This window comes from Pollicipes pollicipes, unplaced genomic scaffold (genome assembly GCF_011947565.3).
Source record: "Pollicipes pollicipes isolate AB1234 unplaced genomic scaffold, Ppol_2.1 Scaffold_7262;HRSCAF=8765_pilon_pilon_pilon, whole genome shotgun sequence".
In the NCBI taxonomy this organism is placed as follows: domain Eukaryota; kingdom Metazoa; phylum Arthropoda; class Thecostraca; order Pollicipedomorpha; family Pollicipedidae; genus Pollicipes; species Pollicipes pollicipes.
The window spans coordinates 24553168-24575339 of NW_023597055.1; the positions used below are offsets into that span (position 1 = coordinate 24553168).

A 22172-nucleotide genomic window follows, 5' to 3' on the forward strand; every position below is an offset into this window, starting at 1 on the left:
CTAGGTGGTGTGATATGTTGGAAAACATGCACTGTACAGAGGAGGCGAGGGATGCCCCTGTGCTCCATGCCCCTGTAATCAGGTAAGAATGGTCTCAATCCCTTGAGCCCGAGTACAGAGGAGGCGAGGGATGCCCCCTGTGCTCCATGCCCCTGTAATCAGGTGAGAATGGTCTCAATCCCTTGAGCCCGAGGAAATATCTCACCCCCAAACATTACTGCGGACTTGTTTGTTGGAGAACTGCCGCATTTACGAGAATTGTCATCCCTGGCACCTCTGCGAGTCAGAGCTGAGTTGGAGGCGATAATGAGACTTTCACTCCCCTCCCACATCCTGTCCGAGGCGAGGCCCATGGGTGCCACCTGCACTTCGGCTGCCGCACGATCACCGGGAAAAAAGTGCGATGCTATTGACCAAGAATGCTGCGTGGATAGGAAACCGCCAGCACATGGTCACTCCCGCATTTCCGGCGCCTTGAGATTCCCTGTGATTGGTTTGCTGGGCTTGGCGGGCGGCCATCACGCCTTACTATCCGTCAGTTGGGACCTTCTCCCCCCCAAAACATCCGCGTCCTGTTTGTCTGACCCAAATATACCCCTGGACGAGACGGGTGAGGCAGGCCGGGGTCTGCCGAAGCCCGTTCTGGGAGGTCACTTCCTTGAGTGACAGCCGGCAGTGAGAGCGCATACCTGCCGCCTCTGCCGCGCCTCTGCAGGTGTAGAGTGTGCGCAAGTGTGTGTGGTTGTGGACTTACGGTGCGCTGAGATCTGCCACATCAACAGCAGGTGAGATGTGACTTATCACACGGCATCGAGTGATTCATATCATACTAGAGTGATGTGCTGGAAAATACCGACAGGACGTTTTGCCTTTATTCCTCCGCGCCATAAAATCCTCGCCATACGTTTTTTCCGCTGACGAATTGATGGGAGCGCACTGAGCAGGCAATTTAGGTGTCCCCCATAGCCATTGAAGGCTGAAGGAAAAATGATGTTAGTTGGTAGATACTGATTCTATAAATAACACATTACACAAAGGACAGGTTGATAACCACGCGGGTTCATCACGTTCGTATGCCGTGCATATACTAAAGTAATTGCTAAACACAAAAAGAACGGCAACATGCTGCCATGTTGGTTGAACAGTGAGGTGTGAAAAGCATGGTAGTGGCCGCACCCACTTCAAGACAAGGTTAAGTCGGCCCTCACACTACAGAAAAATGTCCGTTCCAGCTGCGTTGCCACACCAACTGTTCTCCAAGATCTCGATCTCCGCCCAAGAGCGCTAGCGTCATGAGTGCGAATGCCTGCGTCATCTTGCTGTCAAACACGTGTTCACATCCTGATGCACATTCAACTTTCACTCTTTGTGTTGCCCTGGACTGGGCAATGAAACGACTCGGCGGTAGCGTGCCGTTGTTTTGTATTGATTTGTAACGCTTGATGCAGAGATGGGTGAGACGTGAGTGGTGTGGTCGATCTAGACAGGATGTTAAATTGTTTCCATTTTCTGATCAGTCCACATGTGGCTCCGTTCCAGCATGACGCCGTTTCACCTGCTGCCACTTCTTTGTGGCTGCCTCCGCGGTCCAAGTACCGTCATCAAGCATCTCAGTGGCGTCATCTAACCCACCAGTGATGTCATCCACAATACCAGTAACGTCACCGCCGGCTATCAGGGGCCCGCCGACGGAGGAGAGCACGGCCGACTCCCTGTTTGGATCAGTGGCCAGTCTGCTGTTGCGCGGGATCGCCGTGGCGGTCAGCCGCGCCCGCCAGTCCAATGTGACGTCACCTGACGACCGAGTGACACCGCCGGCCCAACTGGTGACGTCAGCGGCTCACCTGTACGACAAGCTGACCTCGCTCGTCGACCAGCTGCGACCGGCGCTTGCCGAGGCCCTCCACGGCGGACTGAGCAACACTAGCCCAATCGAGCCCCGTCGTGACGTCAGAACGCGGCGTGACGTCACGAGTCGGAGTGCGTCTCGATCCGGTCGGGTGCTGGGCATCTTCAAGCCGAAGCCGCCGCCGCCGCCGCCGCGCTTCCCTCCGGCGTACCCGCCGTACGCCAGTCCAGGCTATGCGAAAGCCGCACCCGCTCTCGACAGTGGCGCTGCCGGCGGCGCTCAGGTGTACTACGACTACTCCAGGCTCCGCAACGACGTGTCATACTACTCGTCTGTGCTGGAGGTCGTGTTCACGCTGATGCTGGCGTTGTTCGGCGTGCTGCTCGTGCCAGTGCTGGTGCCGGTGTTCACCTCTCTGGTGGCACCCAATCTCCTCGCCGACCTCCTTGACAAGCTGACCGAGGTGAAAATGTAGCTATAGACCACTGGACGCCGCCAGAGACCAGCCTCAGTCACAGACCCTGCCTTCAGTGACCAATGAGAATGGTAGTGTTTTGCGTTTCGGCAACACAACTGGCGAGAGGCACTCCATGGCGAAGGGGGGGGGGGACTAGAGCGTCCCTCCCGACCGCTCGGCGCATCTTGTCTTACGCATGAACTGGCCGGGGCGAACAACACCGGAGCGTGGTCAGACATGACCACCATCGTCCCGACGTCACCGGACGTCCAAAAGCCAATTCCACGGCCGGCGTGATCAAAGGGCGACATACACCGCAGGTGGCAGCTTCGGCGGAAAATAACCCACAAGCCGGAGGATACAACCAACCACGGACGAGACGGTGTCGTCGCCACCAACCGGGACAGCTAGTTCATGCGTGCCGCTGACAGCGGTGCGGCAGCGAGCGTCAGTAGAGTACGGTGACAAAACTTTCGGCATCGCTACCGAGTCGCCAATGAAATGTCTGCCTCTGGACGGTTCCAGTTCCGCCATTCAGCAGGTCAGCAGGCGCCCTAGGACGCACCGATGTTGACATATGACAAAGGAGTGTAGCCAAGCCACCGATCCGCTGACTAGCGCGGATCTGGACAGTGACGAGAACGGCAAGGTTTACGTTTGTGAGCAGTGTTTGCATGTATACAAGACGAATACAGAGCAGAAGACAGAGAGATGCCCGGAGCTCTAGAAGTGGCAGCGTCCCAGCACGGCCGGCCTTTCCGGTAACGGACGGCCCGGCTGATGAATCCCCGCGCGCCAGGCACGCAGCGAAGCAGGTGCGGTGTTTGTGGTTCTCAAACTAGGCAGACACGAGCACGCCATGACGCACGACGCGCGCGTATGACTCACGGGTTTGGAGCTCCAGTTACGCGTTAGCTTCGCTCCATTTCGACCGCGTGTATTTGGATCCTCTTATCCCTTACTATCAGAGATATGCATCGGCATGCCCGTGAGAAGCCCATTACCGCTTGAGTCAGGGGCGCCATCCATTCACCGCTGCATTTCTCAGCATTTTATAAATACCGTAGTATGGCATAGTGAAGCTCAGGACATCCACGGGCCGCTCCGACCTCTGGGCCCCACAGACCGAGTACGAGCACGGTCGCGGCTCCACCGACGCGGCTGGTCTCCACGGCGCCCGCGCAGTCCCAGCTCCATATTACACGGATCAAGTCACCCACTATTGCACGGTCATTCGTTAACCACGCGAGCACGTGGCACCATTTCAGCATGCAGTCAAATTTCAGTTGCAATTTTCTTGGTGGGAGTTGACTTTATTGGTGGGATCTGAGAATGCTACTAGCACCACTCCGCAACTTTTATCTCAACAGCGCGGAAAGGCATTGGCTTAACGCAGCATCACTTGCGTGGTATCAACCCTCCAATGTGCTCCGCACAGCCCGCGACACCAGAGCGCCGCCCACCTTCCAGACCCGCTAGGTCAGCTGGCGTACTGTCAGTCGTTTATTCGGTCGCCGGTAGCGGGGCACCTGGCCGGGCTGGGCCGGATCGGCGCCTTGGTCAGTCTTCACGGGAGAAGGACACGGGGCGGCCCCGCGCCCCGGCCAATCAACAAAAGCATGCACAACCAAATAGGAACTTTTCCGGCCGGCGGGTCGGTGACCCCAGGTCCGGGTCGGTGGGCCCGAGGGGCGGGAGCGCGCGCGAGTATACCTGACACCCGCCGGCCGGCGCGCTACAACCAACAGAGCGTGCGTGATATGAGGTCATACAGAGGTCCACGTCGGACTCAGGCCCGGCGCCATGGACGGGTAGCCGTGACGTCACCGACTCACGGGCCGGTGACGTCACAAGCGCGCCTGCGCGCCAGAACCGAGAACACAGGCCGGGCGGTCCGGCCGTGGGAGAAGGCGCGGAAGGAAGCCTACGGTTGAATGAGCGAGGCCCGACCTGTGGGGCGGCGGACATTGAGTTCCGACACCACAGCTACCCGCCGGGCTCTAGCCGGCAGCGCGCCGCACCACTGCCATCTGCCGGCCACACCCAGCGACAGCCACCTAGCGACAGACTATACAGGACACTAGCGCCAGCAGTGACTGGGCACCCCTGCCCACCACGTACCGGCGCCGATTACACCGACGGTCGGGCGCGGAGTCCGGCCGCGCCCAATTACCAAACCGCGGCCACCCGTCGGTCTCACCATCCCACATTGGCAACACCAGGGACACAGCACGTCCGCGACATCTAGCGGCTGACCCGGACATCACAGCTTTTTTCGCGGCCGACAGGCGACGGAACACTGGAGAACGGCTTACTTGAGCGCTGCTGCCGACGCCGACGCCGTCCGAGCCGCAGGGGACAGTCGGAGGGACGGAGCGCGCACGTGCTCCGAACACAGTGCACGCTAATCAACGGCGGGATTTCAACACAAACGATGAAAGAGAAACCAATCTGGCAGTGCAAACAGATACAACTGAAGTTGATACTATAGTGTCCTGAGGTGTTGAAGCAAAACAACGGTCGTTGCCCTATAGGTACAGCAACACAATTTCCACCACAGATCGGCGCAAACTAGGTGGACACAAACACCTAGCCCAACTGGCTTCCCGTCGGGGACACCGCCACCAACGCTGGAATAGGCCGAGTCCCGTGACAAGCCGGAGCGGTATGCCTGTCCCGCCCCAGCGCTGACAAGCGACCACGTATCACATAAAATAGATCACAAGACACGCAGAGTACAATTAATTACACGATTTTTGATTGGTTTGCGCAAACAAATGGTACAAAGTGTGGCCGGCGCGCACGCAGCGGCGGAGGCGGCGGCGGAGGAGAAGAAGGACGAAAGCTCGCGGCTCGAAGCCCACATGCCGGAGACTCATTCATAGCTGTACTCCAGCCGGTGTTTGTGGTAGAACAGCAGGTACCTGGCGGGCAAGACGCATGCTCAGGTCGCCGGCTATCCGCATGGATGAATAACAGTGCATCGGTCAGCATGAGCGCACGTAAGTAAGCGTCAGTGAGCCCCGGCCCGTCTACTGACCCCTCACTGTTGAGCACGTCTGGAAGGGTGGTCCGTCTACTGAGCGCTCACTGTTGAGCACGTCTGGAAGGGTGGCCCGTCTACTGACCCCTCACTGTTGGGCACGTCTGGAAGGGTGGTCCGCCTACTGACCCCTCACTGTTGAGCACGTCTGGAAGCGTGGTCCGTCTACTGACCCCTCACTGTTGGGCACGTCTGGAAGGGTAGTCCGTCTACTGACCCCTCACTGTTGAGCACGTCTGAAAGGGTGGTCCGTCTAATGACCCCTACCCCCCCCCCCCTCACTGTTGAGCACGTCTGGAAGGGTGGTCCGTCTACTGACCCCTCACTGTTGAGCACGTCTGGAAGGGTGGCCCGTCTACTGACCCCTCACTGTTGGGCACGTCTGGAAGGGTGGTCCGTCTACTGACCCCTCACTGTTGAGCACGTCTGGAAGGGTGGTCCGTCTAATGACCCCTAACCCCCCCCCCTCACTGTTGAGCACGTCTGGAAGGGTGGTCCGTCTACTGACCCCTCACTGTTGAGCACGTCTGGAACGGTGGCCCGTCTACTGACCCCTCACTGTTGGGCACGTCTGGAAGGGTGGTCCGTCTAATGACCCCTACCCCCCCTCACTGTTGAGCACGTCTGGAAGGGTGGTCCGTCTACTGACCCCTCACTGTTGGGCACGTCTGGAAGGGTGGTCCGTCTAATGACCCCCCCCCCCTCACTGTTGAGCACGTCTGGAGGGTGGCCCGTCTACTGACCACTCACTGTTGAGCACGTCTCGCAGGGTGGCCCGTCTACTGACCCCTCACTGTTGAGCACGTCTCGCAGGGTGGCCCGTCTACTGACCCCTCACTGTTGAGCACGTCTCGCAGGGTGGCCCGTCTACTGACCCCTCACTGTTGAGCACGTCTCGCAGGGTGGCCCGCGTGATGACATGGTCGTCACACTTGAACCAGTTGTCGCGGTGCTGCCGGATGTACACGATGTAGTGGCCGGCCTCCAGGGTGCCGATATGGTTCACCACGGCGTACAGCGAGTACCTGCGCACACCACAGGCAGTCACGTGGCACCCGGCCGCGTGAACACACCAGTCACGTGACATCCGGCCGCGTGAACACATCAGTCACGTGACACCCGTCTACGCGAACACACCAGTCACGTGACACCGCGCGCCATTGGGGCTTTACGACGCACTCAGCTACTGAGGCTATATGGCGTCACCTGCCTCTCACCCTGGCAGGAAGGGCGGGCACCGCGGGGAATCGAACCCCGTACCTCTGGTTTCCCAGACGCGCAGTGGTTAACGAGTCACGTGACACCGAGCCGCGTGACCACGCCAGTCACGTGACACCCGTGAACACACCAGTCGTGTGACAGATGATCAGATGTCAGAGCAGAGCGGAGCCCCAGAGACCAAGCTGGCCGGGCGGCCGCGGGCGGCGCCCCACTCACAGGTTGTTGTTGAACACACGCTCCGGGCGGAAGTTGTTGTTGTTGCGGCAGCGCGAGAGGTAGGGCGTCATGTCCAGCTCCTCCGGGAAGCGCACCACCGTCGATATCTTCTTCCGGAGCCGGCTGGTGTGCTCGAACCGCTGCCGGTCCAGGCGGCGGCGGCCGCGTCAGGCGGCGGCAACGGCGGCCCACGCGCTCCCGCGGCCAACAGACTCGGGCGGTCGCTGCGGTGATGAGCTCACGCTCGAGGCGCGCCGCATCCGACGCCTCCTGACACCAGCATAATGCCGACACATGGTCGGCTTTGGTCAAATGATAAGCGCCGTTCGAAATCCGACGAAGACCCACACACCATGTCCTAATTCTCCATGGGCGCGCGAGATGTGCGCTTACAATGGCGTTCATGTGGCAGCGCATCGCCTGCAAGGCGACGCGCATACGCCTGGACTGCCCGAACCAGCGGCTATATCCCTGGTCTCAAGTAAGCGCTAGCACAAGAGCCTGGCAACGGCGGGCAATGGCGTAGCCAGCAACCATCCAGAGGGCGACTGGCCAGGTTGGGACGTTCGCCCTACACACCCAAGACGCGTAGACCACTGGTCCAGCCATGGTAACCAGGTGTATCTGCATCGGCCGCGAGTGCCCAGCAATGCGGACTGCACCCGTTACCATGACGACCAGCAGGACCGGCTCATCTGTGCTGCTTTTCCACGCACGAAGAATGGCTAGCTCTCTTTGAAGAAAAAAATCGGCGAGATTGGGAAGGTACCCAGGAGCCACCAGCCGACCAGCTTTGGTGACCAGCTCTGGCGTGGCTGAAGGCGCACTGCCAGGCGGAGCTGGTACCCGAGAGTGGCGCCACGGAAGGCAGGTGTTAGGCGGAGCTGGTACCCGAGAGTGGCGCCACGGAAGGTAGCTGCGAGGCGGGGCTGGTATCCGAGAGTGGCGCCACGGAAGGTAGGTGCTAGGCGGAGCTGGTACCCGAGAGAGGCGCCACGGAAGGTAGCTGCGAGGCGAGGCTGGTATCCGAGAGTCGCGCCACGGAAGGTAGGTGCTAGGCGGAGCTGGTACCCGAGAGAGGCGCCACGGAAGGTAGCTGCGAGGCGAGGCTGGTATCCGAGAGTCGCGCCACGGAAGGTAAGTGCTAGGCGGGGCTGGTACCCGAGAGTGGCGCCACGGAAGGTAGGTGCCAGGCGGGGCTGGTACCCGAGAGTGGCGCCACGGAAGCTCGGGGTCCGGCGCGACGGGCGACGGGCGGCAGACCGGAGCCTCCGCGGCTGCCCGGCCCGGCAGGCCAGCGGGGCCACACCCTACCTTGAGGTGGAAGCTGGCCACGATCGGCAGCTCCTTCATGGTCAGCTGTTTGGTAGACTCCTGGTAGCTGTCGCAGGTGGCGCACTTGATTTTGGCGGCGCTCCCTGCGGCCCACGCAGGGATATTGATGTGGAGAGGCATCCACACAGAGACAGATCAACTGCATTATCACACCGCCGTGGAACACCGCCATCAGCACACACGCCCATGTTGCTACCGTTTTTTTGCTCCCAACTTGAAATGAATCATCGTCAGGTGGGAAGAACTGGTCACACAAATGCCAGCTGGTTTGACAGAGTTGGATGTTGCATCTAGGTGTGCCTGGCAAGTGGTCGTTCAAGGTATGGAGCGGTGCTGGTCGGGTATGGGGGGGGGGGGGGAGGGGCAGTGCTCCTGGCGGGTGAACTACTCCGGGCAGTCCTCCAGGGTAGAGGGGGAGGGGGCTCACCCAGGTGCTCCTGGCGGGTGAACTATTCCGGGCAGTCCTCCAAGGTAGAGGGGGAGGGGCTCACCCAGGTGCTCCTGGCGGGTGAACTGCTCCAGGCAGTCCTCCAGGGTACAGGGGGAGGGGGCTCACCCAGGTGCTCCTGGCGGGTGAACTGCTCCAGGCAGTCCTCCAGGGTGGTGGGAGACGACTGGTTCATCTCTAGAGGCGTCAGATCCAGCGATATGTCCCAGAAGGGATCGATTGTCGTCGACACGTTGCTGGAAGCACGCTCCCCTGGATGAGACGCTCGCACCACATGCATGAAACCGCACGCACTGGTGTCGACATCACGCCAAATCAAACGGAACATCTGGCAGCATTACGCCAGTGACAGGGATTGTGACGGCAGCTTCTTTAAATGAGAACTTGTCACGCGTTATGAGCTGTTTCCAAGGGACACATGACGTTAATATTAAGTGAGACATAACCACTCACAGTCCGACAACACGTCAATGCTAAGGCAATACTAATAACAAGACAATCACATGAGATCCGGGCGGAACATTTGTCAGTACCCGCGGCTAACACATAACCCGTGACCTAGTCCATGTTTGGCTGGTGCACGAACCACAACTCTCGACCAATCGCTCAACCGAAGGCGAACTGCTGCTCCGCGCGACACTGGCCTGCCGCCGACCCTTCACAGGTGACTCTTCTAACGGACTCACTCAAAGACGGAGCGCGGCACCCGCTCCCAGCCGACGCGCAACTCCCACCGACTCGCCCTCAGTCGAGTCGAGGACTCCTGACTCTGCGGTGCTTACTTGCAGCTGAGGCAGACCACGTCGCTCTGCAGGCCGCCCGTAAAGATGGTGTCGATGATGCACCGACAGCCGTTGGCGTCGCCGCCCTCTTCGCTGCGCTTCTGGAACGGCTTCATCTGCTGGTGCAGCAGGTCCAGGATCGCCATGAAGAACTCGTGAGCGTCCTGCCAGTGGGGAGGGGGAGGGGCGTCAGCCATGGCTGCAGCCAGAGCTGGGCCTGGCCCACGCAGCCAGCCCCGCCAGCCATCGTCGCCTCTCGCGAACAGGAGCCAGACAACACCGCTCGCCAGCAGAAGCCACTCTGTCGCTAGAGCGACTGTCAAGCCGTGGCCAGCTCAGGAGTCCCGCGGAAGGCACAGGATACTGCCCGGGGCGCAGCCCGACCCAGGCCCGTCTCAGCCGCCGACGGGTACACACCTGCTGCTCGTATCCAGCCAGGTGTTTGGCGCTGGTCCAGATCATGTGCAGCAGACGCGTGGGGGCCAGCGCCGTCCGCTGGCCGCCGTATAACTGCCGAGGTCACATCAGGTCAGCGCGCGCACACGCAGGGGCACGGCGCACGGTCTGCGGCGCCGTCACCGGTGCTCGGCACCAGCGGGTCCGACCGCCCCGGCTCCTAACGCGGCCCATCCGGTGCCTCCAGACGGGTCAGCGCTCCAGGAGACCCAACGCCGGACACGGCACGGGGCGGGAGGTGTGAGGAGCGAGGGCGAGGCCGCACGAGGGGGGAGGGGGGGGGGGGGGGCGGGGGCGCCGCAGCCCCGCCGCGCCACAGGCCCCAGCGAGCGCTCCTGACTCGGTCGCCGCTGTCGACACGAGTCACGGGCAGCGGCCTCGGCGCGCTGGGCCCGCGCTGGCCACCAGCACGCCGCGCTGTCCCCACCCGTCCAGTGACTCACGGCCCCTGCCACGCACCCGACTACGAGTCAAGGTCGCTCTTGAGTCACGACGCTTGCCCAGCAGCTGTCGGTTCAGCCAGCCCCTCCCCCGTCCCAGCACCCATGATACATACACAAAGCCGCCGCCACGCCCCCTCCTAATAGAAAAAGAGCACCTTCACCCACCTCTTCCAAGACAGACATCCCACCCGACCAGGCGACAGTCCAGCCACACCACTCCCACCACTCTCCAACGCTACTCCAAGCACCTGAAACCTACCATTCCGCTCCCCCCCCCCCCCCCCCTGCCGAATCGACAGCCAACTCGTCACAAGATCGGCGCCCGCTTGCCACCAGGCCCTGAGGTCCGCGGCCGCCGGCGCGGCGCTCGGCCCGACCTGTTGGAAAAGACTGTTGATCTGGCACGCCAGGCAGCGGTCCGGGTCCGGTGCCAAGCACAGGTGCTTGTCGCTGAGGAAGTAGTCGCGCAGCATGGGCGTGTGCGTGAGCGCCTGCAGGATCGTCGACATGAAGCAGGTGTTGCCCAGGTTGATCATGCCGCGGAGACCTGCCGGCAGTGGCAGCCACGTCAGCCGGCGAGGCGGAGACGAGTGGGGCGGGGAGGCGGAGACGAGCGGGAGCGAGGAGGCAGAGACGAGCAGGGGCGGCGGGGAGACGAGCGGGGCGGCGAGGCGGAGACCAGCAGGGGCGGGGAGGCAGAGACGAGCAGAGGCGGCGAGGCGGAGACGAGCGGGCCGACGAGGCGGAGACGAGCGGGACGGCGAGGCGGAGACCAGCAGGAGCGGGGAGGCAGAGACGAGCAGAGGCGGCGGGGAGACGAGCAAGGGCGACGAGGCGGAGACGAGCGGGCCGGCGAGGCGGAGACGAGCGGGACGGCGAGGCGGAAACCAGCAGGGGCGGGGAGGCAGAGACGAGCAAGGCCGGCGAGGCGGAGACCAGCAGGGGCGGCGAGGCGGAGACGAGCGGGACGGCGAGGCGGAGACCAGCAGGGGCGGGGAGGCAGAGACGAGCAAGGCCGGCGAGGCGGAGACCAGCAGGGGCGGGGAGGCAGAGACGAGCGAGGCCGGCGAGGCGGAGACGAGCGGGGCGGATGGAGAGGTGACGAAAGGGAGCGGGGAGCAAGGAGACCAACAAGAGCGTGAAAGCGGAGACGGACGGGGGCCGGGCGGCGGACATGAGCGAGGGCGGGGAGGTGAAGACGGTCGGGAGCGGAGAGCAAGCAGACGTGAGGGAGAGGGGGACAAGGAGACACAAAGAAGCGGGAAGCAGGGAAGAAGCATCGGAAGGGAGGAAACGATGAAACGTGAAAGGCCTCACAGAATGGAGAAGTTGCGTGAAAGGGCAGAACAGGGATACGCCGAGCGGGAAGGGCAATGGACCCGATCCGCCCGGCGAGGATAGTGGAAGACGAGTAACATGGAGTTTGGCCCAGAGGTGGGCGAAGGGTTGCAGGACAGAGCTATGAGAAACGGCGAAAGAAAAGGCGTGATACACAGATGGAGTGGAAAGGGGCGCAGCTTAAGAGACAAAGAAGCAAGAAGCGAGAGAAGGGGGGAAGGCACGGATGTGCCTTTCGAGTGCCCACTGAGCACTCTACGATCGGCGAGGAACGGTGCGTTAAATCACGCTCCTTCACACACGCTGCCGTCCGTGCGCGGCGTGTCGCGTCGCGCAGTGGTCACGGTGGCCGCCTTCCCGTTCTCTTGGCCCTCCCGTCAGCAGCGTGCGTCCGCCGTCAACGCTTCAGAGCGCCAACTGCCAGACGTTCGAGCCGTACAGACGGCCCAACAGGGGTCGCCACAGTACTGTTCCACCCATTGTCAAACCGTTTTCACGCAAGCGTATCATAGGAAGTGTGCTAAGTGCAACAAGGAGTGGGAAAGCCCTGTACATGAAACAGCAAAATCTTAAACTGAGTGGAATAGCCGACAATACGCATGCAGCACATATCTGGAAATTGCGAGCTTGCTACGAAAAGATCAGCGCCGGTGTTTGCGCGAGCAATGACGCAGAGTTGAGCCCTGGCCTGTAGCTGAATCACCAACACGCGCTGGTCTGCGGCGGCGACGCTCTGCTGACCTGGCGCGGCACTGAACTGGCCCCAGGCTTCAGCACTGACCTATGGTGGAGTTGGCAGTGACCTTGCGTCTGTCCGTGTGGTACTTGAGCAGCTCGATCTCCTCGGGGCACGGCTCCCAAGAGTTGTCGGCTGGGATGCCTGTCGACACCACGCACGTTACGTGACAAAACCCGGCGCGAGCGACGTCACATAGACGTCACCCGTGACGTCTATTTCGACGTCACACGTCACATAGACGCGCTGCCGTCACACGGGACAGCAGCGCGTCTATAACGCGTCACGAACGTGACGGCGTCACAGGCCGGCGGCCTGTTCTGCAAGACACGGGACGTCACGTCGGCCGGAGTACCCGGAAACGTCACGCGTCACGGGTCACGTCACATCTGCCGGCCTCTCTGGGAGCGCGGCACAAGTGATGTCACACCCGGGGAGACACATGAAGCACGTGACCAGACGGGGGCCCCACCGGACTGGCGAGTGAGACACACAACTAGAGACGAGCGCCAGGACGCTACCGAGGCGGCGCGTCGGCCACTAAGCGACGTCGTGGCATATCCGTGGTGCCCGGACATAGAATAATTCACACATGCTGCGAACATGACCGGAGAGGATCGGACAACGGACGCTTGTCGCAGGTACGCGACCAACCAGCGTTCAGGGGATAGTCCTCTCGCTTCTTGTGCAGTGTTTCCCGAGTGTGCCAAAAAAACAATGCCATTCAGCGTAACTGCTCCTGGGAAAGACACCATTCAGCGCGACTGCTCCTGGGAAAGACACCGGCCCGAGAACCAATTCAGTTCAGCATCAGGAGTAACAGAACCAGGCTGTGAATCACAGTCGCTGAATCATTCGCCCGGCCTCAGATATCATGGTAGCGTAGCGGTTTTTCCCCGGAGTGCTCACCTGGTGCTCAGTGGCGCAGCGGACCCAGAGTCGTGCGAAACACTGAGAATCTCTGGTGAAATCAGAAGTGTTTAGGTTGGAAGACCAAACGAACCAGGCCTCGATCATGATGGGTAAACATAATGTCTTTTCCGTCTCATTGCCTCAACACCAATGGCCAAATCGAAGCATGAGTCGTGTACCTGACCAGCGAGAACAACTTGTCATCCCGCTCTCATCTGGCCCCCTGGCGGCCGTGTGGCGCTGGCACCGGTCCATTGTTCCCCTCTGAGCGTCGGACCGGCCACCACGCGTCCGCAGGTGGCACGGGCGCCACGCCGCGGTCTCTCGCGGACTCCGTCCAGAGCCGGTCAAGAGTTCTCCGCAGAGCCACGCGCTGCGGCGAACTCAGGACCGGGCCGGCCACCATGCGTCCGCAGGTGGCACGGGCGCCATGCAGCGGTCTCTCGCGGACCCCGTCCAGAGCCGACCTGAGATTTCCGCGGAGCCACGCGCTCAGTGAGCAGCCTGCAGCGAGGCGACACACACCAGCGCGCCGTACCGACGGCTGTCCACACCGGTTTAGCTTGCCTGTACGGCTGGTTGGTCTCGAGGTCAGTGAACCCCGTCACGCCCCGAACAACCCTCTTTGTGTTTACGGAAATCCTCGCCCGGCATGCCATTTGTATGAGCATATACAACTGAGTCAGCCGTGCATCTGTTCGCTACATCCGGATGCAACAGTGCATACGAGTATGGTATGTGGAGTGACGTTATCTAGATCGAGACATCAGCCTGGCGACCACCACACTGAGCCGGTCTGCAGTGGGCTGCGATAGTCAGATCTAATCGCGCTCCTTTAGCAGTCCCAGGAACGGCCCGGCTGACAGACCGTCCAACGGGCCGACCCTGAGTCAGGAGCGGGAGGACAGGCGGGGTGGGGAGAGCCCCGGAGGACAGGCGGGGCGGGGCAAGCCCCGGAGGACAGGCGGGGTGGGGCAAGCCCCGGAGGACAGGCGGGATGAGACCGGCCCCGGAGGACAGGCGGGGTGGGGCAAGCCCCGGAGGACAGGCAGGGTGGGGCAAGCCCCGGAGGACAGGCGGGGTGGGGCAAGCCCCGGAGGACAGGCGGGATGAGACCGGCCCCGGAGGACAGGCGGGATGAGACCGGCCCCGGAGGACAGGCGGGGTGGGGCAAGCCCCGGAGGACAGGCGGGGTGGAGCAAGCCCCGGAGGACAGGCGGGGTGGGGCAAGCCCCGGAGGACAGGCGGGGTGGGGCAAGCCCCGGAGGACAAGCTGAGGTGGGGCCAGCCCCGGAGGACAGGCCGTTCCGGGTCCAGCTTGCGTGTAACCCCTTCAAACCCGTAACGCGGGCACGCGCCCGCCGCGGTCCAACACGCGCTGGCCGCCGCTCCGCTCCAACCTTCCTCGGAGCGTCGGGTTTAGACCCGGCTGCCGCCTAAAGCTGACACACTGCGCATAACGCTAGTGTGGCGGGCCCTGACGCCGGCGGTCGAGAGAGACTCTCGCGTTCAGGGTCGGCCGTGACAGCGCTCCTGGCACCTCCGTGGGCCGCGCCAGCCGACCTTCGGACGGCACCGGTCCGGCGCGGCGTCACCGATCAGCTGTCGCCGTGTGACGTCACACGGCCCCGGGGCACGCCCGTTAACTGCGCTGCCACACGGCCGGCGCACGCGCATGACTGCCCACAGGTGTGCGTGCCACACGCAGCGACAAGCGCGCCCTCCTCCTCCCCCCCGCTTGACCCTGACCTTGAGCGTGGCCAACGGCCGGAAGCGCGGCGGCGTCGCGCGTCAGCTGACGGGCCGCGGCATTCTGGGTAGTCAGCTGTGACCGCGCGGCGTCAGCTGATCGACCGGGCCGCGTCCTCCCGGAGCACGCAGTGGACGCGTAGTCTGCCGCGATCGTTATCACATCGAGCGGCGCAGGGCACCGCCCGGGGCGTGCCGGCGGCGGCGGCGGCGCGCGCAGAGGCGCCGCCGCCGCACGTCACTGCGCCCGCGAGATCTCCGCCGGCTAAATAGCGCCGCCAAACGTCGCACCCCGGCGCCGGAGGCCACGCCGGCGGCGAGGCGCGCTGCCCGCGAGTGAGCCCCGCCTGGCACGGCCGGGGTAGCGTCCGTCGCGACACCGGCGTCGGGGCGGGGCGGGGCAGGCCAGGGCGGAGCGGGCCGCGTCGGGCGTGCTCGCCGCGCACGGGGATGACAGGAGCGGTGCCGGACAGGAGCGCTGCCAGGACGCCGCTGCTCAGGGCGACGCCAGCGGCCTTGGCGGGAGCCGATCGGAGCCGAGGCCACGCGAGGCCCGGCACCGAGTCGCGCCGACCGGCCCGGCCGCGCGCCTGAGTCATCGCCGGCCTCACGTGAACGGCACGTGACCGCCGCACCGACCAATGAGCGGCCCCCGCCGGGAGGTGTGGCCAGGGCCGTGGTGACCCATCCGCGAAGTCCCACAAGGAAACAGGGCGTGTCTTCCGCCCAGCCACGGAATCAACGCGCTTCTTCCACAGGTGTTTGCACCAGCGGAGCACAGAAAGTCGATACGCGCCCTCCGCGCAGCGACCGGCACAGCTGGTGCTGGTCCTCAGCGAAGAGCCCGGTCGGGCACACGAGGAGCACTCAGGGCGTCCTCTACATATGGTACTGTCGGGGGAAGACAACCAACCGAGAAGCACTATGACCTCTGCTGCGGATGACGTCGACAGAGAACGGGTCCGAGATGACCATCGGCACACTTAAAAAGCGATGTGACGCAAACAAAGCAGTCCAGAAAAGGCGATGTTAAGGATTATTCTAATCCTGACAACAGTCGCTAAATACATCAACTTTTGCACCAGGGCAGGTAAATTCGGACCATCACAAATAACAGTACTCGGGGTAAAGCCGGGTTTCGTTGCACCGACTAGTATTATTGGTTAGCTCCAACTAAGATCAGAGGCACATCCCCTGTGTTCGAGACACAACCACTGCGGGTTGAAATCCGACTGAGGATGTCCATGTATGCCCCAAAGGCACGCGATGTCCACTGTAGGCCACCTCGCCATGATCTTAAGGCGCTTTAAAGAGACTGCATCTACCAAGAACGCGGCGTTACGTTCTAGTTGCACAGCGGTGACTACAAAACCTTCGCTCCGCGAAATATCTGACACCTGAGCCCGGCACACACGTTGACTCCGCCTCCGACGCTGATTCTGACACCGACTACCGCTCTGACCACAGGCCATGAGACTATCTCGTGACGATACTGCAGCTCCCCCAAGGCGTCTCGGCCACAGGCCATAAGACTATCTCGTGACGATACTGCAGCTCCCCCGAGGCGTCCCGGCCACAGGCCATAAGACTATCTCGTGACGATACTGCAGCTCCCCCGAGGCGTCTCGGCCACAGGCCATAAGACTATCTCGTGACGATACTGCAGCTCCCCCGAGGCGTCTCGGCCACAGGCCATAAGACTATCTCGTGACGATACTGCAGCTCCCCCGGTACTGACGATACTGATCGTGACGATACTGCAGCTCCCCCGATGCGTCTCAGCCATAGGCCATGAGACTATCGCGACGATACTGCAGCTCCCCCGATGCGTCTCGGAAGTCCTTTATTTTTGAACGCGCAATCACTTATTCAGCAATGCCACCTCGAACGGCGTGTGGGAGCGGGTGCAGGAGCGGGTGCAGTGACCGAGTGGGTAGGACTGAGGGCGACCGCCTGCGGGCCGGTTTCAAATTCCGGTCGCGCTATGGTAGTTGGGCACCAATATGGCCATCACGGTCGCTGACGCCGCAGACAGGAGCGCCACGTGCGACGCACCCACTCACAAAAAGTCACATCTCTCAGAGCAAACCAGCCATCAATATTCCACATGCGATTTAGGTGGTGTGGTCGTGACGAGTTCCCAGACGAGCCCTGATTATTAAACTTGGTCTGCTTCATCAACCAATGTAGTCTTTTCTGAATCATACGAGTGCGTGCCGCGAGCATGACTGTCGTATATCATAGAAAGCATCACGTGTCGGCTGCTGCAGGCAAAGGCGTCCCAGGGATGGTCCGTCGCGAGATAGCCGAGACTGGATGAGAATGAGACCCAGCCATACGGAACAGCTGCCCCCACTGCTGGGCCGTCACGGGCCCGCCACAGCTACACCTGGTGAACGCTGCCGCGTCCCCGACTGCACTCACCCAGCGCCTTGGCCGCCAGCACCTTATTGCGCCGGCAGATCTTGCGCAGTGTCCAGTTGTAGGTGTAGTCGTTGCACTCGAAGCAGTAGACGTAGCCGTGTGTCAGGTCCAGCGCTGTTAGGACGATGGACGTCGTTAGGAGGCGTGGGTCGTCAGCAGGGGTCAGAGCAAGGGTCTTCAATGAAGTGGTCCAGGCAGGGGTGTTCAATGAAAAGGCCATGGTGCACATATTTAAAAGAGAAAGGAGGGACAGTACCAAGCTTTTCAAGAGATAGTCTCATAGTCTCTATTGGTAACCACATGGGCCATGTCAATAACATGGCAGATCCATGCACAGATCTCCAACAATGGATTGCACTGGTCTTTGAATGGGGGAGGGTTCACAGCATTTTTTTTTTTTTGTGGAGGGGGACTGGGCCAGTCATCTGCTACAGACAGGCTGAAAGGCACAGCCAATTCAGGTAGTACAAAGGTTATAAATGCATCCATGCTTAAAGGGATCAGGGAATAGGTCTCAGTGGAGGGGTTCTAGGCACAGCATCAGAGTAGAAGGGTTTTGCTATGCATGCTTAAAGTGTGGGCTAGGGTGTGACCCTCAATGTGCTGACCTACACATCACAGCACATGCACACCTTTGGGAATATATCTTGACATCAATGGGTTTCAGGATAACACCTGAACCAGTGACATGGAGGTACCATGAGTCCAGTCAGGTCAGCAGAATCAACCAGGGTCTTGTTGCCCAAAACACACCTATGACCATGCTTGATAACACCAAATAAGCATAAAACTGTGATGAGATGGCAACCAGCACTTGCTTTAAAAGCAGTAAACCTGCCCAGTATTCCACATAGAGCTAGAATGAACCTTACCTAGCGGGTGATTTCTTTCACTGGCATGTTTGTGGATGTGCTTGGGTTTCAGGCAGCCAAAATAGATGCAGCTCAGACAGGCATGCAGCCGAGGTCCGAACGTGTGACAAACCTGACACATACATGTCAGCGCCTGAAAACCAACGCAAATTGGTGAATATCATGACGAGGTCCAATAATGTTTATGACCCTCTAAATAAAGCACAGTTAGAGTGCAGAATGGGGCATAATACAGGACCACCAACACCTGAAAATATTGCTTAAAATTTAGACTGCTAAAATAATGACATGCAACTTCAAACAAAACCCAGTTAATCAGGAATAATGTTAACTGCCCCATTCAAAGCATAAATTTCAATTGAGCAATATTAAAAGAATGCGGACCAGCTTCATTACTTCAATATAGCAATATTACATGTGAATGCAACACAATAAGTCAAAAAAAAACTTAACACAATAATTCATAAACATCTTTTTTGGAAATTATGCAACCACTGCATTTCAAATGTAATGTTTCTATGCTGACATACAATTTACCAAACAAAATAAAAAAACACCTTAAAATGTGACACAAGTGTGATGCCAGAGTTAACTTGTGATAAAGTGACTGACATTAGTTCTGATACTCAATGTACCAACTCCCTTAGGGTGCATGACACCTGGGTACAAGAAGTTGTCTTGATACAATGGTACAACAGTATTGAGTGAATTAGTGAACATCATGATGTATATATAATGCTCAACAAACTTGTGTAAAAGGCTTGTTATATAAAACACATTCAATGCTTGAAAATGCCCACAAGCACTTATCTCTAGTACACTCATCACAAAGTGAGGACTGAAGCCATCAACCTTGCTCGTCCCCAACAATGTTTAAGTGCACTCACCACATAACACAAACTGGCACAAAACTTAAGCTATTGCAAAACATGCTGCATCAAATGATGCAAATATTAGACACACTTTGTCTCAAACACACAACATCATGGGAATTTATAAGCAAGGCGTAACAGAACACTACCTCACAATGCAGCTGTGGGAAAGCAGCAGGCTAACCACACATAGATCAATGAATAGTGGAAATAGGGAATAAACTGTGCTGAAAAATCATAGGCAAATTACCATACCACTCACACATAGAACTCATGCACAGTTGTAAGCATACCTTTTTCAGTCTGGCTTCTGCGCTTACACAGTTGACAAACCATGAATTTATCAGCTGGTAATCACGAATAACATTACTATCCGCCATTGCCTGTTGCAAATGTGCACATCCCTTGTAGAACATGGCACATGAGAGCGTGCCAATAGGCACCAAGACAGGCGATCGAGATTCGGGGAAAGCAGGGGTGACTGGTCAATTGAAGCAGGGGATGTTCGGAGCGTGGTGTTGTCACGTGTCACAAGTTCTTCAAAATGGACACCGAAACAATTCCCTTGCTTGTGCCAGTCGGCAGGATGTGAGACGGCCCACTTCCCGTCACAATAACCCTGCACCGAAGAAGACACCGACAGCACCCCCGCGAACGACCTCCTCTTGTCGGCGGCGGCGCGCCGGGAAATCTCGCGTCATTTCACACAGCTGATTGGCGCTGGGGAACGATCTACCAGATTTGGACGAGGACTAAACAACTAACCAAACTTGTTGAAGACCTCATGCTCCGAGCCCTTGAGGCCAAATGCTTCCAAACCTTTGCCATTCGAAGTGCCATGGCTGATAACCAGAAGCGCGAGTAAGGAGGTGTGCTTGGGTCATTTCTAGTCAACAAAGTACCTAAACTGGAAAAATTGGCTACATTCGATCCCACGCTCCCTGCCTTTATAGGACAGCATGGACGTAAGATCGTTTCAAAAGTGGGTGAAAAGGTAGGGGGTTCCAGGAGTCCAAAGATAGTGGGTCCAGCTGCCCAAATGCCCGTGAGAAGGCTCCTCGGCTCGCGCAACGCGATTAAAAAGTGGCCACACTGAATGGGAAACTCGCAAAAAATTATTATTTGTAAAATAAAAGTTTCGACAACGATTTGCCCTCTCTGGATGCTCGATTAGCCACACTTCGAGAGCCCGCTACCCTTCTGGCCGTTCAGAGTGCCCTTTCCGGCCATCACGGTCACTAACAGTGTACACCTGGCATCATAGGCGCAGAAACGTTTCAAAAAGTATGCGGCAGGCTCAAGATATGGTTCAGAATTTTTTCCGGGAAGCAAGCCCGGTGACGGGTTGGGGTGGGGGTGGGGGTGGGGATAGATATGGAGGTTATTGTCCGCTCCTAACTCACACAAGAGATTTTGGAACTAATGAAATGCCGTGGTTGCTATACTAGATATACACCTACAGCTGTCTCCACACTGGCGCACAATCTTACCTATTCGACCCATTTAAGTCATACGGCAAATAAGGTTATCAGGCTTCCCAAGATCATTCTTCCATTTCAGCATTGTTTTCCCTGGGAAGGCGAAATTCTCCGAGCGGTTAGACATTTTAGGTGATTGAGGAGGCGCCTGCCCCCACAGGGTAGATACCAAAATACAACCCGGACGTAGACTCACGTAGACGTCAGAATATTGGGTGCAAATCGATGGCCCATAGTGCGCCAGTTTTCATATGCCAAGATTTCGCAAGCTTCTTTTCAAGAGATAAGATAGGCGGAAACAAATTTGGAAGCTTCAAATACTAGCTGCCAAAAACGATATGACAAAAACCCTAAGACCAGAGTTTCTCCTGCAAAAACCCAACTCACAAAATGAAGGTCCTTCTGTCATATATTTCCTATCTGGGCCCTGCTCCCGTCAGCCGTCCGCAGCTACTGCTCTGGCCCAGCTGTCCCCTGCACGACTGCAAACCGATGGCATGGCTGCTTTGCTGCATATGTATAGATCCGTATTACCACCCACTGTTGTGCAAAACATATATTGGACACCTGCAACAATGTCTTTTTCCGAATTACCCCCCATCACACCACACCACCGCAGAAAATAAGCTTTCGGGCAACTGCCTGCCTTGGGCATGACTTGGCCCGGATGGATGCTCAATTGCCCCTCATTCAATGTAACTGAATTGATATGGTTGTGTATTTGGGCACAGGGTTGGCGAAAGCCTCCCCCGACAGTGACCCCTCTCCTTAAAAAGGTCATCTTACTTGCTGACACCGGACGCGATGTTCTTTGTTTTATTATTATCTTTGCCTTGTTATCAGAATAGAAACAGAAGCCAAAAGCTACCGCGAAATCAATGCGGTTTGTATTTTGTAGTCAATAAACCACAGAAATCAGGCGTTGAACGACTGCAAGGAACAAACAACCGGCGCTTTTAATTCAGATTGGTGCAGCGCACTTTTTTAAACCGATATAATTTGGAAGCTTTGTCAGAAGCTTTTTCCTGGGTTCTGCAGATATATTACGGACCTCGCGAAGGTAGATCGTAGATCGAAATGGATCAATAATGTGTATTAACATGACCAAGCCACATGTGTCTGGAAATGTTCAAAACTCAGTCGGAATCGATTAGTGATACAATTTATGTAATGCAGTTTTGAACATGCGCGCACGCAAATTCAAGCAACAAAAACCCAATGTCAGGCGTTGCAGTCTCCGTAGACCGCGCAACGTCGGCCCAGCCGCGTACACTAAACCGTGGCCAACAAGTGGGCGAAAATGGTAAGGCTTCTGAAATCTATGAACGCGTCGGACGTCAAATGTTGCATTAAGAGGGTAGTCTGGGTGTATATTTCACCTCTGCGACTTTGAAATTAATGATAACAACAGACTGACCCTGCCAGTACCGCGAAGTGGTAATGGAATTTGGTAGTGGAACTGGAAAAGTCAAGGCATAGTCTCTATTTTTCGTGTTGCTGTAACTAGGCCAGATTAGCACCGCGACCGCCGCCTGGTGTCG

At 58.6% G+C, this 22172-nt stretch overlaps 2 protein-coding genes across 3 annotated transcripts; one reads left to right on the forward strand and one right to left on the reverse strand.

Annotated features, from left to right (window-relative positions):
• The first annotated feature begins 42 nt into the window (after positions 1-42).
• LOC119113828 (uncharacterized) lies at positions 43-3011 on the forward strand. Of its 2 annotated transcripts, none has more exons than XM_037238061.1 (2): positions 43-82; positions 1540-3011. In XM_037238061.1, exon 2 carries the CDS (start codon positions 1638-1640, stop codon positions 2322-2324), a length of 687 nt encoding a protein of 228 aa, XP_037093956.1. In that variant the 5' UTR covers positions 43-82; positions 1540-1637; the 3' UTR covers positions 2325-3011. The 2 variants fall into 2 exon arrangements, with proteins under 2 accessions (XP_037093956.1, XP_037093955.1); XM_037238060.1 differs by having other exon boundaries at positions 59-785.
• A 1769-nt stretch (positions 3012-4780) lies between these two features.
• not (ubiquitin carboxyl-terminal hydrolase nonstop) lies at positions 4781-19824 on the reverse strand. The gene is made up of 12 exons (XM_037238062.1): positions 19447-19824; positions 18282-18414; positions 17410-17523; positions 12370-12468; positions 10628-10797; positions 9769-9861; positions 9352-9515; positions 8678-8805; positions 8101-8204; positions 6787-6926; positions 6225-6374; positions 4781-5230 (listed from the first exon to the last, which is right to left on the reverse strand). The coding sequence occupies exons 1-12, from the start codon at positions 19567-19569 to the stop codon at positions 5182-5184; spliced, it is 1467 nt and encodes a 488-aa protein (XP_037093957.1). The 5' UTR covers positions 19570-19824; the 3' UTR covers positions 4781-5181.
• Between the last annotated feature and the right edge of the window lie 2348 nt (positions 19825-22172).